This window comes from Cebus imitator, unplaced genomic scaffold, assembly GCF_001604975.1.
Source record: "Cebus imitator isolate Cc_AM_T3 unplaced genomic scaffold, Cebus_imitator-1.0 Scaffold970, whole genome shotgun sequence".
Taxonomy (NCBI): Eukaryota; Metazoa; Chordata; class Mammalia; order Primates; family Cebidae; genus Cebus; species Cebus imitator.
Genome location: NW_016108285.1, coordinates 10,772 through 25,446, shown reverse-complemented (window position 1 = coordinate 25,446; position 14,675 = coordinate 10,772). Strand labels below are relative to the sequence as shown.

General features: G+C 47.1%; 1 protein-coding gene across 1 annotated transcript; it reads left to right on the top strand.

The window, feature by feature from the left end:
- Positions 1-898: 898 nt before the first annotated feature.
- LOC108298477 (glyceraldehyde-3-phosphate dehydrogenase-like) lies at positions 899-2,191 on the top strand. The gene has a single exon (XM_037735800.1). The coding sequence runs from the start codon at positions 977-979 to the stop codon at positions 1,982-1,984; it is 1,008 nt and encodes a 335-aa protein (XP_037591728.1). The 5' UTR covers positions 899-976; the 3' UTR covers positions 1,985-2,191.
- Positions 2,192-14,675: the final 12,484 nt, after the last annotated feature.

Sequence of the window (14,675 nt, the reverse complement as noted above, 5' to 3'; positions counted from 1 at the left end):
TGGCCACGATCAAAACATTAAAAAATAATGGATGTTGGCGTGAATGCAGTGAATAGGGAACACTTCTACAATGCGGGTGGGAAGGTAAACTAGTACAACCACTATGGAAAACAGTGTGGAGATTCCTTAAAGAACTAAAAGTAGAACTACCATTTGATCCAGCAACCCCTCTGGGTACCTACCCAGAGGAGAAGTCAACATATGAAAAAGATTCTTGCACGCACATGTTTATAGAAGCACAATTTGCAATTGCAAAAATGTGGAGTCAACCGAAATGCACATCAATCAATGAGTGGATAAAGAAACTGTGATATATGATGGGATACTACTCAGCCACGAAAAGGAATGAATTAATGGCATTTGCAGCAACCTGGATGGGATTGGAGACTGTTATTCTAAGTGAAGTAATTCAAGAAGGAAAAACCAAATTGTGCGACCCCTGGTTGTGGGACCCCAACCCACGGAGGCAGGCACCCAGTAGACACGAGGCAGGACGCGCGGTGGCCGGTACCGACTTTATTGGGATCTCCGGGCGACTCAGGCGGATAGGGATGAATCGCGCGCGCTTTCCTTGTTCGGTCGGTTTTATAGGGGCAGAGGGCCTGGGGCGGTGGGAGAGCAGAGGTGGCGGGTGATGATTGGTTAGGTGGTTGCTAGGCGGAAGGGGCTGGAGTTCCTTCAGTCAGGGGGCATTGTGCCGAGTCACATAAGGAAGTTAAGCTCCTTCCATGTGGCTGGGGGATGGGGCCAGAGAGGCCTTCTACCAGACACAAATGTCATATGTTCTCACTCATAAGTGGGAGATAAGCTATGAGGATGCAAAGGCATAAGAATGACACAATAAACTTTGGGGACTCAGTGGGAAAGGGTGCGAAGCAGGTGAGGGATAAGAGACTAAAAATTGGGCTCTCTGCGCCTCCTGTTCGCCGGAAAGCCGCATCTAGTCTCCCATCGCCAGCCACATCCCTGAGACACCATGGGGAAGGTGAAGGTCGGAGTTAACGGATTTGGTCGTATTGGGCGCCTGGTCACCAGGGCTGCTTTTAACTCTGGTAAAGTGGATATTGTCGCCATCAATGATCCCTTCATTGACCTCAACTACATGGTCTACATGTTCCAGTATGATTCCACCCATGGCAAATTCCATGGCACTGTCAAGGCTGAGAACGGGAAGCTTGTTATCAATGGCAATCCCATCACCATCTTCCAGGAGCGAGATCCCTCCAAAATCAAGTGGGGCGATGCTGGTGCTGAGTACGTGGTGGAGTCCACTGGCGTCTTCACCACCATGGAGAAGGCTGGGGCTCACTTGCAGGGGGGAGCCAAAAGGGTCATCATATCTGCCCCTTCTGCTGATGCCCCCATGTTCGTGATGGGTGTGAACCATGAGAAGTATGACAACAGCCTCAAGATCGTCAGCAATGCCTCCTGCACCACCAACTGCTTAGCGCCCCTGGCCAAGGTCATCCATGACAACTTTGGTATCGTGGAAGGACTCATGACCACTGTCCACGCCATCACTGCCACCCAGAAGACTGTGGATGGACCCTCCGGGAAACTGTGGCGTGATGGCCGTGGGGCTCTCCAGAACATCATCCCTGCCTCTACTGGAGCTGCCAAGGCCGTGGGCAAGGTCATCCCTGAGCTGAACGGGAAGCTCACTGGCATGGCCTTCCGTGTCCCCACTGCCAACGTGTCAGTAGTGGACCTGACCTGCTGTCTGGAAAAACCTGCCAAATATGATGACATCAAGAAGGTGGTGAAGCAGGCGTCGGAGGGCCCCCTCAAGGGCATCCTGGGATACACTGAGCACCAGGTGGTGTCCTCTGACTTCAACAGCGACACCCATTCTTCCACCTTTGATGCTGGGGCTGGCATTGCCCTCAATGACCACTTTGTCAAGCTCATTCCCTGGTATGACAATGAATTTGGCTACAGCAACAGGGTGGTGGGCCTCATGTCCCACATGGCCTCCAAGGAGTAAGACCCCTGGACCACCAGCCCCAGCGAGAGCACGAGAGGAAGAGAAGCCCTCACTGCTGGGGAGTCCCTGCCACAGAGTCCCCCACCACACTGAATTGCCCCTCCTCACAGTTTCCATGCAGACCCCTTGAAGAGGGAGGGGCCTAGGGAGCCCCACCTTGTCGTGTACCATCAATAAAGCCCCCTGTGCTCAGCCAAAAAAAAAAAAGAGACTAAAAATTGGGTTCAGTGTATGCTGCTCAGGTGATGGGTACACCAAAACCAAAATCTCACAAATCACCACTAAAAACCTGCTCATGTAACCAAATACCACCTGTTCCCCAAAATCCTATGGAAATTTTAAAAAAATAGGCTGGGCACAGTGGCTCATGCCTGTAATCCCAGCACTTTGGGAGCCCGAGGTGGGCAGATCACAAGGTCAGGAGTTTGAGATCAGCCTGGCCAATATGGTGAAACGTCTCTGCTAAAAATACAAAAATTAGCCGGGTATGGTGGCAGGTGCCTGTAGTCCCAGCTACTTTGGAGGCTGAGCAGGAGAATTGTTTGAACCTGGGAGGTGGAGGTTACAGTGAGCCAAGATCACTCCACGCTACTACACTCCAGCCTGGGCAACAGAGCAAGACTCCATTATATATACATACACATATATATGTGTATGTATATATATATATACATACATATATATGTATGTATATATATATATACATACACATATATGTGTATGTATATATATATATACATACACATATATATGTATGTATATATATATATACATACACATATATGTGTATGTATATATATATATACATATATACATACATATATATATGTGTGTGTGTGTATATATATATATACACATATATATGTATATAATGGAGATATATCTTTTTTTATGGAGTCAATTCACACCACCTGCAGGAAAGCCTAAGGAATAACGCCCATTTACTTAATAAAGGCAGTCCCACAAGTCCTCTCACGCAGCCCCACCCCACCCACTGGCTGCGTTCTCCACTGTCTCTGGACTTCCCAGAGGGCTTCATGGTGCCCCTCTTCTCTCTGGGATCTGTGAGTAATCAGCTGCCCCTGCTATTTCATGTGTTTCATTGTGCTGTCCCGCTGTGTCTCACCCAGCTGACACACCCGAACCCAACTCTCCTGACTAACTTGCTAAGAATAAGCTGGACACAGTTCAGACAAGAGCCACAAGTGTGTGTGCCAGTATAGACAACTTTCCTGTGAGAGGGACGTCAGTTGCAGGCGGGACACTTAAGTGTCCATCTGCCAGGATTAAAAAAGTATCCTGTGAGCCCTGGGCACGGAGGTTCATGCCTGTAATCCCATCGCTTTCGGAGCCCAAGGCGGGTGGATTGCTTGAGACCGGGAGTTTGAGACCAGCCTGGACAACACAGTGAGACCCCATCCCTACAATAAATAAATAAAATTAGCTGGGCACAGTGGCATGCACCTGTGGTCCCATCTACTTGGGAGGCCAAGGTGGGAGGAGTGCTTGAGCCCAGTAGGTTGAGGCTGCAGTGAATTGTGATCATGCCACTGGGCGACAGAGCGAGAACTTGCCTAAAAAAAAAAGTATACTGTGAAAGGTACACTGTAAACAGCTTCCCCAGATCCCCCAGATGGTAAACTGTAAACATCAGGGCAGGGCTAGAACTTATAGCCACTTCCCAGAGAGAGACCTCAAGACCAAATTGGAGGAAAATGTGACATCAGATCGGGAGAGATCTTTGTTTTTAAGTGCATGCTCCTTTTTGCTGTTTAAGGACTTTTTGGGGGGCGGGGGGGCATGGGCATCTTTTCTCTCTCTCTCTCTCTCTCTCTCTCTTCTGTGACAAGGTCTTGCTCTATCACCCAGGCTGGAGGTCAGAAGTTCTTCAGTGAAAATCATCCTGGCTCTATCACCCAGGCTGGAGTGCAGTGGCTCAATCATTACTCACTACAGTCTCAACCTCCCAGGTTCAAGCAATCCTGGAACCTCAGCCTCTCAAGTACTGGGACTATAGGCACGCACCACCACGCTCAGCCAATTTTTGTATTTTTTTGTAGAGATGGAGTCTCGCTATGTTGCCCAGGCTGGTTTTGAACTCCTGGGCTCAATCAATCCTCCCGCCTCGGCCTCCCAAAATGCTAGGATTACAGGCGTGAGCCACTGCACCTGGCCATCTTTCACATTTCCAATTTTTAAAAAAAAAAGAGTTATTTTTTAAAAATCAAGTTATCAGTGGCTCTTGTAAAAAGTACAGACCAGTCCTTGAATATTCCAAACCTCAGAGACAGATATTGTTTATAGAATTATGTCAGAAAGACAGGTCCTAACTTGGGTTTCTGGCCTTCATATCTCAAGCATGTCCCTGCAGAGACTTGGTGTAATAAGTGCAAAGGCAGACTCCTGGCTGTGCACGGACCCCTCTGTTGGTCCTTTTAGAAACCTCTCTCCTTTCCTTGGCCAGGATGATTTTCAGTGAAGAACTTCTGACCTCAAGGTGGCCGCCCCCCAGATTGGTTAGGAGATGCTAGCCCTTCCTGTACTCACCCTCAACTATGAAGAGCAGGAATCAAAAGGGTTTGTGGTTTCTAAGTTACAGTACAACGTATGCATGAATGTGGGCTACAAGGCTGAATGTCCTGACTTGTCCTACTACACAACAGGTTGATATCTTAGCAGCAGTAACATTTAACTGTGACCTTTTGAGCTCAGGTACGAGATTGAACTTGTTATAAATGAGAAGAACTGTCCTCAAGCACTGTGACTGAGCACTGAATGGCTTTTGAAATGAGCTTTTGCTGCAGACTTGATCATGTTTCTTTTTCTTTGACATAGGGCCTGGCTCTGTCACTCACCCTGGAGTGCAGTGGTGTGATCACAGCTCACTGCAGCCTCAACCTCAGCGGTTCAAGCAATCTACCCACCTCAGCCTCCTGAGCTGAGACTATAGGTGTGCACCGTGCACCACCAGGCCCTGCTAATTTTTTTGTTTTTTTGACGGAGTCTTGCTCTGTTTCCAGGCTATAGGGCAGTGGTGCAATCTTGGCTCACTGCAACCTCCGCCTCCCAGGTTCAAGCGATGCTCCTGCCTCAGTCTCCCGAGTAGCTGGGACCACAAGCATGCACCAGCACACCCAGCTAATTTTTGTATTTTTAGTAGAGATGGGCTTTACCATGTTGGCCAGGATGATCTCGGTCTCTTGACCTCATTATCTGCCCACCTCGGCCTCCCAAAGTGCTAGGATAACAGGTGTGAGCCACTGCTCCCAGCCCATGCCTGGTTAATTTTAAAAAATATTTTGTAGAAACAGGGTCTCACTCTGTTGCCTGGGCTTATCTCAACTCCTGGATTCAAACGATCCTTCCACCATAGCCTACCAAAATGTTAGGATTACAGGCGTGAGCTACCCCACCTGGCCATATTTCTTTTTCTTTCCTTCCTTCCTTCCTTACTTCCTTCCTTCCTTCCTTCCTTCCTTCCTTCCTTTCTTTCTCTCTTTCTCTCTTTCTCTCTTCTTTCTCTCTTTCTCTCTTTCTCTTTCTTTCTTTCTTTCTTTCTTTCTTTGAGACAGAGTCTTGATCTGTCTCCAGGCTGGAGTGCAGTGGCACAATCTTGGCTCACTGCAATCTCCACCTCCCATGTTCAAGTGATTCTCTGCCTCAGCATCCCAAGTAGCTGAAATTACAGGCGCATACCACCACACCTAGCTAATTTTTTGTATTTTTAGTAGAGATGGGGTTTCACCACGTTGGACAGGGTGGTCTTGATCTCCCAACCTCGTGATACACCCACCTTAGCCTCCCAAAGCGCTGGGGTTACAGGCATAAGCCACCGCGCCTGGCTCCTGGCCGTATTTCTTTATTGGTTCAACCTAAAATGATAAGGCAAAACAGTCCTTCTATTTGAAACTGTGTTGGGGGGTCCCCAAAACCACTCTCAAGTTCAGTGATTCACTAGAAGTATTCATAGAATTCAGAAAAGCTGTTATACTCATGGTTATAGTTTATTACAGCAAAAGGAACAGATTAAGATCAGGAAGAAGGGCAGAGATCAGGAGAGATTGGCCTCTCTTGGGCCTCTCCCACTGGAGTTACACAGACAGCACTAATTCACTTAATAATGATGTCTGACAACATGTCTGAAGTATCGTCAGCCAAGGAAGCTCACGTGAGCCTTGGTATCCAGGGATTAGACCTCTGAGGGGCCACCTGGGGAACGTGACTAATCCCCCAAAGGTCAAAACTGATACAGGCTGGGTGCGGTGGCTCATGCATGTAATTTCAGCACTTTGGGAGGCCAAGGTGGGCAGATCACTTGAGGCCAGGAGTTCGAAACCAGCCTGGCCGACATGGTGAAACCCCATCTCTACTAAAAATATAAAAATTAGCCAGGCGTGGTGGCGGGTGCCTATAATCCCAGGTACTCAGGAGGCTGAGGCAGGAGAATCACTTGAACCTAGGAGGCGGATGTTGCAGTGAGTCCAGCCTGGGCAACAGATCAAGATTCTGTCTAAAACACACACACACACACACACACACACACACACACACACACACACACACAAAACTGACACAGCATAGCGTAGGGCTGCCAACATAAATCAGACCATTAGCCTAAACTATCTGGCATGGCCCAAGACTCTGGGTATACAAATACACTCTTATCAGGCAGGATATTCCACAGACTTACATGCTGTCTCCCAGAAGTCAGTCAAAGGCCTGTTTCTTTGAAATAGGCAGGTTTTGAAAAATCTCAAACTTGCTGAGTTAACCCTTTGTAGCACAGAAACTTATACTGTAGCAAAGTCATTTCTATGACAACTATATATTGTTTGAATCACAAGTAGTGTCAAGCTGCTTTATGCCTTTCCCCTGGTATCAGAAGTTAGTGATGTGTGATGTCTATTCCCACACAAATTTTTAGGGGATATGTGTTTCAAGTTCAAATGACAGAGCCAGCAGCATTTTTGGACCTTAATGCAAGTGGAAAGGAAATTTCCATATTTCTAACTCCAATTAACATGCATTTGAAGAGCTTCCACCTAGCCTTCAAATAGAAATGATTAATCTGCGATATAATCACATGCTAAAAGGAAAATATCAAGAGAAAAAAAGCTAATAGAATTCTAATATATATGCCTATATATATCTTCCAATGAAGGTAAGTGTTGGCTGATACTGGTATTTGGCAGTACCATGGGAAAGATATTTTCAAAGGTAAAATAGTCATTCCAGACCAGCATTAACTGACAAATATTTGCAGTCAATTTTGATGACAGAGAACAATAACTGATTAAGTAAAATGTGATTCTCTCCCCATGTAGGAATTCTAGTCTTCTCATTTGTAGGTTTGTATTCCAAAAAAGAAAAAAAGTACACAATTATTACCTTTTTAATTTTGCTTTGGTTTTTGTTTTTCGGAGACAGAATCTTGCTCTGTCACCTAGGTTTGAGTGCAGTGGTGCGATATCGGCTCACTGCAACATCCACCTCCCAGGTTCAAGCAATTCTTCTGCCTCAACTTCCCAAGTAGCTGGGACTATAGGTGCGCACCACCACACCTGGATAATTTTTGTATTTTTAGTAAAGATGAGGTTTTGCCCTGCTTGCCAGGCTGGTCATGAACTCCTGACCTCTGGTGATTCACCCTCCTCGGCCTTCCAAAGTGCTGGGATTATAGGCGTGAGCCACTATGCCTGGCCATAATTTTTTTATTTTGAAGATGGCCAGGTTTGGTCATCTGGATCCTGCTTTCCCTCAGGCCAAGAGGAACCGAAGCTGCCTCTCATCTTGTTTCTCCCCTGCCTCTGCCCTCAACCCTTCCCCAGCCTGGCTTGTAAAGCCCTTGGTGTGGGTGGGAGAACACTACTTCTGTCCTTTGGGAGCCCAGTTGTGTGGACTCTGGGTGGGGGGTGTAGGAACTATGCTTTCTTATCTCCTGTGTTCCTGATGCTCTGACATCCAGGGCCTCACTCACCAGGAGGGACTGCCCCTCCAGGATTTGCTAATTCCTGGATAGCAAAGGATTCCACCCAAAATGCATACCTCCAGTCATCTCTGTTACTGAACTCTCACACAACACGCCAATATTCCCGTGCCCTAATCAAACCTGGGCCAGGGACCTGATAGCTCAGGGCAGCCCTTACACCCCAGAACCCACTGAAATTATTCAAACCGGCCAGTCGTAAGCTTGCTTGCCTTGCTTTGACTATTCCTTACCACAAAAGCCACAGTAAAGTCTTCTGCTCACATTTTCCCCTTGTTCCTTCTGCCTCCTGCCAGGACCCTGGTGCTTCCTGGCATGGCCCTGCCTGGCATGGCAGGGTGTGCCCTCTCTTCTTGGGAACTGTGAGTAAAAAACTATTTTTTCTTTCTTCTTTTTTTCTGAGACAGGGTCTGGCTCTGTCATCCAGGCTTGATCATAGCTCCCTGCAGCCTTGACCTCTCAGGCTCAAGCAATCCTCCCATTTCAGCCTCCCAAGTAGCTGAAACTACAGCCACCATGCATGGCTAATTTTCAGAACTTTTTTTTGTAGCAATGGGGTCTCCCTATGTTGCCCAGTCTGGTCTCAAACTCCTGGCTTCAAGTGATCTTCCTGCCTTGGCCTCCCAAAGTTCTGGGATTATAGGCACGAGCCACTGCACCCAGCCTATAGACTATCTTTTCAGTGAAGGTCATCTCCTAATCTTTTGGACTCACCACATCTGAATAATAGTAAGACTTACATTTTTTTAAATAGGGGAAGAGGAGGGACACGGGTTGTGTTATGGGAGAGGAGAGGAGGAAAAAGGTAGGAAGGAAGGACTGGAAATGAGAAATGAGTAGAGGACATGTGTGTCACCCTCTGCATTTGTCATCTTCCCCCTCTTCCTCCACCTCAATATCCCCTTCGAGTCCCCTCCCTTCCCTTTGCCCTGAATTTTACTCATCATAGACAATGAATGAACTTTGAACTTGAAGAATAAGGCCTCCCATGTGCATGAAATCTGGAAGAGAAAGTCTCCCTTTGAGGGCAGGAAGAGTTCTCAGTTAGCAGACTCGACAGAATGATGACAAACAGAAGGTCTGAGATATCTGGATCCTGTGTCCAGGCTCATCTGTCAAACCTCAGAGAAGAGGAAATAGGATTTGTCCTTGGGGGGGCTGAGCCCAGAGAGGTGTGCTGGTGCCTCAACCAAGCCTGCATTGTTTTATCCTTCCAGAAGGAATTTTTAGAAGACAGTGGTGGGTGACCTTTGAGGAGACGGCAAACATTTTCCTGTGGGAAAGTGAAATGGCATTTTGCCTGGAGTGGTGCTGAAATGCATGTGGGCTGGGATGTGGTGTTTGGCCACACCGCCCCTAGACCTTCTCCTAGTGCTGATAAAAATGGCTTCCTGACTCTCGGGGCCCGGGCACAGCCCAGTCACTCCCTTGATTTGCCGCACCTATGGGGCCCCCACAGTACAGGAGGGAGAGAGAACCAAACTTTAAATTAAGATTTAGTCAGGCACAAACCTGTGGGATGAAGTGCCTCCAAAAAAAAAATTATTTATTTTTGAGATAGAGTCTCACTCTGTTGCCCCGGCTGGAGCGCGGTGGAGCAATCTTGGCTCACTGTAACCTCCACTTCCCAGGTTTAAGTGATTCTCCTGCCTCAGCCTCCTGAATAGTTAGGACTAGAGGCTCCCTCCACCATGCCCAGCTAATTTTTGTATTTTTTTAGTAGAGATGTGGTGTCACTATGTTAGCCAGGCTGGTCTCAAACTCCTGACCTCAAGTGATCCACCTGCCTTGGCCTCCCAAAGTGCTGGGATTACAGGCGTGAGCCACCGCGACTGGCCCAGGCTCTTTCAATAAGCAGTTCTCCTGGGAACTAAGAGTGAGCACTCACTCACTCTCTAGAATGGCACCAAACCATTCATTAGGGATCCATTGCCACAATACAAACACCTGCCGCCAGGCCCTACCTACAACACTGGGGATCAAATTTCAACATGGGATTTGGAGGGGACAGATATCCAAACTATATCATGTGTCATCGCTCAGAAACAGGTTGTTCTATCAGTACAATACATTTGCTACTTGGAAAACCACATCTCTCTTCCTAATGTATGGGTTATGGGCTTTGGAATATTGCTGGGAAGCCACTGGTGCACTATCTCCCTATATGCATGTCACTACAAACCCTAAGAATTTTTCACTTTTATCAATTTAGGGTATTTCCACGGACAGTCTGACCACTGGACCACTACCATGGCACAGCGCAATACACAGCATGATCTGCGGGGCAGTGCTGGTCTTGTTACGGGTATGCAACGAGGTAAGTATAGATATTTGAGCCAGGTGCAGTGGGTCACACCTGCAGTCCCAGCACTTCAGGAGGTTGAGGCAGATTGCTTGAGCGCAGAAATTTGAGAGCAGCCTCGGCAATGTAGAAAAATCCCATCTCTACAAAAAATACAAAAAAAAAAAAATTAGGCTGGAAGCAGTGGCTCACGACCATAATCTCAGCACTTTGGGAGGCCAAGGCGGGTGGCTCATGAGGTCAGGAGTTCAACACTAGCCTGGCCAAGATAGTGAAGCCCCATCTCTACTATACAAAACTTAGCTAGGCATGGTGGCAGGTGCCTGCAATCCCAGCTACTCAGGAGGCTGAGGCAGAGAATTGCTTGAACCTGGGAGGTGGAGGTTGCAGTGAGTCGAGATCACACTGCTGCACTCAAGCCTGGGTGACAGAGCAAGACCCTGTCTTAAAATAAAATAAAATAAAGTAAGCCGGGTGTGGTGGCAGGTGCCCGTAGTCCCAGCTACTCAGGAGGCTGAGGTGGGAGGATCTCCTGAGCCTGGGAGATTGAAGCTGCAGGAAGCCATGATCGCGCCACTGCACTCCAGCCTGGGCAGGACCTTGTCTCAAGAAAAAACAAAGAAAGGAAAGAAAAATAAATTGGGAGTAATTGTTTAGGAAATTTTTATAGACATTTGACATTGATATGACATCCAAGCATGTAATCCGGTTTTAAAATTTAATTACTTAATTTTTTTTTTTGAGACAGGGTCTCACCCTGTCATCCAGGCTAAAGTGCAGTGGAGCAAGCTCAGGTCACTGCAACCTCTGCCCCCTGGGTTCAAGCGATTCTCCTGCCTCAGCATCTTGAGTAGCTGGGACTGCAGGTGCTTGAGACCATGCCCAGCTAATTTTTGTATTTTTTGATAAAGACAGGGTTTCACTATGTTGGCCAGGCTGTTGTTGATCTCCTGACCTCAAATGATTCACCCACCAAGCCTCCCAAAATGCTGGGATTACAGGCATGAGTCACCCTGCTGGCTTTTTTTTTTTTTTTTAATTTTCAGTTCCAGGATACATGTGCAGGATTATGCAGGTTTGTTACATACTTAAATGTCTGCCATGGTGGTCTCCTGCACCTATCAACCCATCACCTAGATATTAAGCCCTGCATGCATTAGCTATTTTTCCTGAAGCTCTCCTCCCCACCCTACCCGCCACGGATCAGCTTTATTTATTTATTTATTTATTTATTTATTTATTTATTTGATGGAGTCTTGCATCGTCGCCCAGGCTGGAGTGCAATGGTGCACTTGGCTCACTGCAACCTCCGCCTCCCAGGTTCAAGAGATTCTCCTGCGTCAGCATCCCGAGTAGCTGGGACTACAGGTACCCATCACCACACCAAGCTAATTTTTATATTTTTAGTAGAGATGGAATTTCACCATGTTGGCTAGGCTGATCTCGAACTCCTGATCTCAAGTGATCCACCCGCCTCGGCCTCACAAAGTGCCGGTATTACAGGTGTGAGCCACAATGCCCGGCCCAGTACAGTACATGTGCTACATGGAAAACCACATCTCTCTTCCTAATGTCTGGGTTATGGGCTTTGCAATATTGCTGGGAAGCCACTGGTGCACTATCTCCCTACATGCATGTCACTGCAAACCCTAAGCATTTTCCACTTTTATCGCTTTAGGGTATTTTCATGAACAGTCTGACCACTGGACCACTACCATGGCAGTGCAATACATAGTGTGATCTGCAGGCCAGTGCTGGTCTCTGAAGTTTGTTACAGATCTGCAATGAGGTAAGTATAGAAATTTGAGCCAGTTGCAGTAGGTACAATCTGTACTACATAGCTGTAGTACAGCACTTTGGGAAATTGAAGCAGATTGCATGAGCCCAGAGACTTCAGAGCAGCCTGGGCAATATAGAAAAATCCCATCTCTACAAAAAATACAAGAAAAAAAAAAAAAAAGCCAGGTGTGATGGCATGTGCCTGTTGTCCCAGCTACTCAGAAGGCTTAGGTGGGAGGATCTCCTGAGCCTGGGAGTTCGAAGCTGCAGTGAGCCATGATTGCACCACTACACTCCAGCCTGGGCAACAGAGTAGGACCTTGTCTCAAGAAAAAAAAGAAAAGAAAAGAAAAGAAAAGAGAAAAAGAAAAAGAAATTTGGAGTAATTGTTTAGGAAATTTTTATATACATTTGACATTGATATGACATCTAAGCAAATGATCAGTTGTTTTTTTTTTTTTTTTGAGATGGAGTCTCACTCTGTCTTAATTTAATTTTTTTGAGACAGGGTCTCACTCTGCCATCCAGGCTGCTGTGCAGTGGCATGAGCTCAGCTCACTGCAGCCTCTGCCTCCTGGGTTCAAGCGATTCTCCTGCCTCAGTCTCCGAAGTAGCCTCCATGCCTAGATGACTTTTGTATTTTTTGGTAGAGACAGGGTTTCACCATGTAGGCTAGGCTGGCCTTGAACTCTTGACCTCAAGTGATCGGCCCACCTTGGTGTCCCAAAGTGCTGGGATTACAGGTGTGAGCCACCTCTCTGGCCTTTTTTTTTTTTTAATTTAAGTTCCAAGATACATGTGCAGGATTATGCAGGTTTGTTACATAGGTAAACATCTGCTATGGTGGTCTGCTGCACCTGTCAACCCTAAGTATTACACCCTGCATGCATTAGTTATTTTTCCTGAAGCTCTCTCTCACCTCTCCCCTGCCCCGATCAGTTTTATTTTTTTATTGGATTTTATAAAAATACTTGTATTTGAGGGATTAGGAATTTAAACAACAACATGCCACCCTACTCCCCAACCCTCCCCCCCCGCCACCCCCCCCGCCACACACAGATTCTTTATAAAGTTGGTAGTAGGGGGCTAGAATGATTCAGGACCATGGACAGCACCTCATTCCGAAACCCTATCGTCCTAGCCTCTGCCTGTTTCCAGCTCCAGTGAATGCCACTGGTGAGCTCCTAGCTACCAAATCCTATGGGTGCTTTTCAGCATGTGCCTTAGTTGATATTTCTAAAGTGTTTAACTTTAATCAACATCTGCGTCTGTCATTTTTGTTTAAAAATAATTCCCAATGAAATAATAAAAAACGTTCCCCTAGGACTATCAATAGGACATGCTACTAGAATGAGAGGACAGATCTTTCTATCTGAAACATATTAATCTTAAAACATTGTATTGGCCGGGTGCGGTGGCTCACACCTGTAATCCCAGCACTTTGGGAGGCCGAGGCAGGCGGATCACCTGAGGTCAGGAGTTTCAGACTGGGCAACAAGAGACAGAGTCTCGCTCTGTTGCCCAGGCTGGGGTGCAATGGCGTGATCTCCGCTCCCTGCAACCCTCGCCTCCCAGGTTCAAGCGATTCTCCTGCCTCAATCTCCCGCGTACCTGGGACTATATGTGCATGCCACCATGCCTGGCTAATTTTTTAGTAGAGACAGGGTTTTTAGTACAGACAGGGTTTCACTGTTAGCCAGAATGGTCTTGATCTCCTGACCTTGTGATCTGCCCACCTTGGCCTCCCAAAGTGCTGGGATTACAGGTGTGAACCACCACACTCGGCCTTCTGTCTCTTATGAAGACTCTTGTCACCTGGATTTAGGTCCCACCCAGGTAATCCTGGGTAATTCACCCAGAATGATCTCATCTCAAGACCTTTAAATTAATCATATTTGCAGCCAGGTGCAGTGGCTCATGTCTGTAATCCCAGCATTTTTGTAGGCTGAGGTGGGAGGATCACTTGAGCCAAGTTGTTGGAGATCAACATGGGCAGCATAGTGAGACCCTATCTCTACAAAAAAAAATTAAAATTTGGCTAGGCATGGTGATGCATACCTGTAGTCCCAGCTACTTGGGAGGCTGAGGTGGGAGGATCACTTGAGCCCAGGCAGTCAAGGCTGCCGTAAGCTGTGATCTTGCCACTGCATTCCAACCTGGGTGACAGAGTGAGACGCTGTCTCAAGAAAAAAAATATTATTATATTTGTAAAGACTATTTTTCCAAATAAGGTCATATTCAAAGGCTCTGGTGGTTGGAGCATGGCCATATCTTTTTTGTAACCACTGGTCAACCCATTACAGAGAGTAAGAAGTATACACATGATAAGGTACCCAGTGACATTAAAAAATGGGACAATCACCGGGCGCGGTGGCTCAAGCCTGTAATCCCAGCACTTTGGGAGGCCGAGGCGGGTGGATCACGAGGTCAAGAGATCGAGACCATCCTGGGCAGCATGGTGAAACGCCGTCTCTACTAAAAATACAAAAAATTAGCTGGGCATGGTGGTGTGTGCCTGTAATCCCAGCTACTCAGGAGGCTGAGGCAGGAGAATTGCCTGAACCCAGGAGGCGGAGGTTGCGGTGAGCCGAGATCGCGCCATTGCACTCCAGCCTGGGTAACAA